This window comes from Crocodylus porosus, unplaced genomic scaffold (genome assembly GCF_001723895.1).
Source record: "Crocodylus porosus isolate Cpor-Errol unplaced genomic scaffold, CroPor_comp1, whole genome shotgun sequence".
In the NCBI taxonomy this organism is placed as follows: domain Eukaryota; kingdom Metazoa; phylum Chordata; order Crocodylia; family Crocodylidae; genus Crocodylus; species Crocodylus porosus.
The window spans coordinates 108,461,327-108,466,047 of NW_017728918.1; the positions used below are offsets into that span (position 1 = coordinate 108,461,327).

The 4,721-nt window shown below is 41.0% G+C and overlaps 1 protein-coding gene across 2 annotated transcripts in view; it reads right to left on the reverse strand.

The window, feature by feature from the left end:
* SLC2A12 (solute carrier family 2 member 12) overlaps positions 1–3,046 on the reverse strand; it is a 47,734-nt gene extending 44,688 nt beyond the window's left edge. For both annotated transcript variants that reach the window (XM_019538089.1, XM_019538087.1), the window contains exon 1: positions 2,650–3,046. In XM_019538089.1, the coding sequence (XP_019393634.1) occupies positions 2,650–2,773 (124 nt within the window). In that variant the 5' untranslated portion in view covers positions 2,774–3,046. The remainder of the gene's footprint in view (positions 1–2,649) is intronic.
* Between the last annotated feature and the right edge of the window lie 1,675 nt (positions 3,047–4,721).

Below are 4,721 nucleotides of genomic sequence, written 5' to 3' on the forward strand. Positions count from 1 at the left end.
CCCCCCTCCTCCATCCCCCCAACCCCCTATTTACCTGGCAGAAGCCAGGTCCAGGTCCCTGCAGCTTGCTTCTGTGTCCCTGCAGTGTGCTTCTGGACCAGAGAAAGGGCCAACCACAGAGGCGCGCTGGCAGGCTGCCAGAGTGTCTCTGTGGAGGACTGAGCCTCCAGTTGTCTCAGGGCATGGTCTGGAACCATGCCCTGACCTATTTTTTCCCCCCTAGGGTATTGTTTGACCCTTGGATATCCAGGGGTTTAATGTTGCTCCCCCGCTGCAAATTTGCAGTGTGGAGAACATTTTTTTGTTCCTGCACGTGCATCTTGCAGCATCTCAAAGGGGTTTGAGATGCTGCAAGAGGCATGTGTGGGCTCGTCTGGACATACCATAAGTGTCCTCATTTTTATTACTTTTCCTAATTTTGAAGCCCACAAGCTGTGCAAAATACAAACATATCTGCCAGCATTCATGATCCAGTTATTCCCCATCCACATCCTTTTGTCCCAAATGGGTGCTCTACTGATACTCTAAATGGCACAAGTTGAATATAGGGGGAATGAAACAAGAAGCCCAGGAGAGGGTAGAGGTGTATTCCTTCTCTAGAGCACTTTCTCATACTCTCTTCCTTAATTTCTGCAGGTAAACCTATATGGTAATTAATGTATCTGTTAGATATTTACCTTTTTCTGTGATGCTCTTTGGCAGACACAGGTAGACCCAGCCAAGGGTAACAAGGCACAGTACTAGAGAAAGTGATTAGCAGAGTAGCATTTGCCCCTGGAAATATGGCCTCTGGGCTGATAAGGAACTAGAAGCATCCCTTTCCCCATGCACCCTTGTGATGTTTAAGGCTCGGGGTAGAGGAAGGGGATGGTTGGTTATGGTTAAGGCACTGGGCTCGGTCCTATGTTTTGCCATAGACTGGACATGTGCAAATGGCTTAATTCCTCTTTGCCTCAGGTCTAAGCTGGGGATGGTAATTCTTACTTTCTCCCATCCTTTGTTCATTTATTCTTTGTGCTTTTGTGGACAGGGACTGCTTTATACTAGGATCTTGGGGCCTCTAGGACATCTGGGAGTACTAACAGCAATGGGAAATAATACATTCTCCAGGATTCTCATCCACCAAAACCAATTTCAGCTTCTTAGAAAGTATGTGAAAAGTCCATAAGGGTGACATGGTGGCCTTGTCCTTCTTCCTTAATGCTGTCCCCTAAGTTTCTCCATGTACAGTGTCTGTCTCTTATTCTCTTATTTCTAAAGCATGTTGTCATCAAGACTTTGGCTTTACTTTCTGAGCATGAGGCCAGCTGTTTAAATTGCATAAGTTGTTCCAGCCATAGTCCTTGTTCTATACTGAGTCTACACTAGTGACCCTTAACTAGGGTGAAGTGAGATCCTTTTAAGGGTGCTTCAAGGTACACTGCAATTTTAGCACTGTTACAAACACCTCCGTGTGTTTCACAAGATTAACACAGGGATTTCAAATAGGGATCCATAGTGTCAAAACCATTCTGCCTGTTGTGGTATTTTTGTGTTCTTTGCAAAAGAAGAATTGCCATGTTATTTTTTTCCAAAAATAAGTTAAAGCTAAGAGCTGGCACTTTCCAAGGGGTACCTTGAATATAACAAGGGATCCCTTGATTCTAAAAAGGTTGAAAACCACTGCCTTACTGTTTGTGTATTTTAATTGTATTGCTTCCATTCACTATACCATCCTAAAACAATCTGCATTTTCTTCCTTGTATCCTAGGACAGCCAGTAGTAGTATGGGAACAAACTGAATGGCTTCCTGTTTGTGATTAAATCTAGCTTCAATTCCTTCCTGTGATCCCAGATATCAGTGGATATTACTGGACTTGAACGTTTTATTAAACTGCAGTGAAGGTATTGGTGCCAAAGGGGTTTAAACATATATGGGCTAGTGCAAGTTCATTGCAATTCATATATTTTTAATTGAACAACATTAACGTGAGCATAGTACTCTCTAATTTAAGTGACAGTTTTCTTTTCATACCCAGCTGAATTTTTAAGTTATGGGCACAGAATATAACTGTCATCTACTCCTGATCATAGTAAGAGTAAAGAATATGTATATGTAACAATGACCTTGGTGTAATCAACAATTAAAACAGAAAGACGTAAAAATACTGCATTTGGCTACTGCACTTGCAAATACGCTCATCAGAAGAAATTCTTAGTGGATTTTCAGGGTGCAGATACAGAGCCAAAGGTACCACTGGGATGTGCAAGTACATCTCTTATTAAGGTCAATGGATGCCAATGTTTCCACTCGGAGGGCTGAATTTGATCCTTAATGTGTATGGTTGCTGCTACAGGTGCCAAAGAATCTTTTGATCTTTCAGGTGACTAATCTGCAAAAAGCAACAGGATTTACAGATTAGACCATGCGTGCATGAACTATGGGCCTGAGGAAAAATATCTTGTATACCCATTACAATTAAGCTGATATTTCCTTCTTTGTTTAGATTTCCCTTCTCTCGTAATGCCAGGAATCAGGGGACAAACAGGCAATATTAATTTAGCATCCCCCTGGATTTTGCCAGGCTATTATTTTCCTGAAAACCTAAACAATAGTTACACGTTTGCTCCTATTCATTAACAGCTGGTTTTCAGACCATGTCACTTTACCTGTCGGAGAGGGAAGCTCATGTAGGTTGCTGCTGCATCTGTTATTATCATCGGTCTCCTCTGCTGTCATTTTCTGGCACTGCTGACTGAGGTCCTCGGTGCTCTCCATAGGTACCATTGCCATTCAACAGCTCTATCCTGCACTTTACGATTGAAACACTTCACAGGGCAGTTCCCCTTCTCATGCCGACAACCAGTGTACAGTTTAGTCTCCTCATGGCAGCACGTTACAGAAACATACAGAAACTAAATGTAAGCCACAAAGTGATTTGTGAACAACTTTGTTTCTATTTCAGAAAGCTTTGCCCTTTCCAGTGACACAGGCTGTTGCTATTCCTGGTAGCCTATCACAGGCAAGTGGGAGGGCCATCTTTTGGAAGTATTGTTTTTGCCTTTAAACAAATAGTTCAAGACATTAGGCATTCTCATGGAGCTCAAAGCACATTCTTTAGCCATTAGCTTAAAGGGTCTCTCTCACTTTCATATACCTTTTTTTTTCTTTACAGGGTACGAACACAAAGGGGGGGATTTAAAACATTTGCTGTGTCAGCTAAAGTTGGGGCACTGGAAACACACAGATGGTATCACTTAATTCTTTTAAATTATGGACGAGTTATAATGAGAAATACCAGGCACTAAAGCAGTGTCATTCCTTCAGTTCTGAAGTGTAGTACCCAGTGGTGGTGGCAGCATATTTTTAACAATTTATATCAGGGGTTCCCAAACTGTGGCACATGTACCTCTGGGGGTATGCAAGACATCTCTGGAAGATACGTGGGAAAAATTGTGTAATGACATATTTCATTTTCATAACAACAACTGGCATTTAAAGGGTTAAAATATAAGGCCTATGTTGTTAGGGGTACGCAGGCAGCTGGTAAATCTGTAAGGGGGTACTCAATAAGAAAAAATTTGGGAACCTTGATTTATACAATATTTATGGATAAATAAAAAGACAACCTCCTGCCAAGGAATAGGTAGTCAAAAGGCTCAATCCTGAGACCTGCTAAGGAGTCAAAATTTCCATTAGCTACAGTGAAACCAAGGGAGGACACTGAACAAAAGGTGAGAGAGAGGGGAAAATAAAAGGTAACAACAGTGAATGATGAATTACATGTGTAAAACTAGATTCTCTCTTATTCATATTAGTAAGCATCTGCTTCCTAGTAGGCCCATTGACTCAACTGACACTATTCATATAAATTTTCCCCAGTGTGAAGAAGTATTACACAGTCTAGCTATTAGTGTTGGGAAGACTTGATGTTGGATTGATTACTTTCTTTTTCTTGTTATCATTTTGTTTTAACTTTTGTTTATTTTATCAACATTTGGAAACAAGGGGAGAGGGAAGGTGAAAGTGGGGCCAGAGGTGGGAAGCTGGTAACATATTCAGGAAGGAATCATCCCAAACATTTTTTACTATAATTACAACAGGCACAAAACACCTTTATCACTCAGCCTTTGCTTCACAAGACAATTCAACAAAAGAGAAATGAAATGCCTTTTCCAACATGTGTCACCATTAGGTCCAGAAGGTTGAACATTTTGGACTCCACTCGATTAAGATTTCTTCTGGCCAATTTTTTTTTCCAGCCATCCATTTGGCATTGTGTTACATGCATCAGACTAATCCTTCCTTCACTTGTTATTTTGTTTTCAATTCAAGCAAGAGCATATCAAAGAATCAAATGTTTTTGGAGGCTGTCAGAGCTGCGCCAAAAAAAACCCCCTCACTACTTGTGTATTACATTCACACGTGAGACATAAAGATGCAGTGGTTTTCGTTGTGAATATTTGGCAATAATTGTGGGCTCTTCCTATGGGAGGAAAAACACTGTAATTTTGTTCTGAAAACTTTTTTCAAGGACTAAATTTATCCATAACAAGATTCCCATGTGACAATCTGATCTATAGCCAGCCTTTTCTGAGGGCTGGCATATTGCGTGACTCAGCTCTGTCCCTAAACAGGGCCTTCAGGCAAAACTCATACTCTTTCAGCTAACCCCTTATTCAGACCTTCTGCAGCCTGAAACCCATAATTCCTTTGTCTTTAATGATATTTTTGAAGCTAG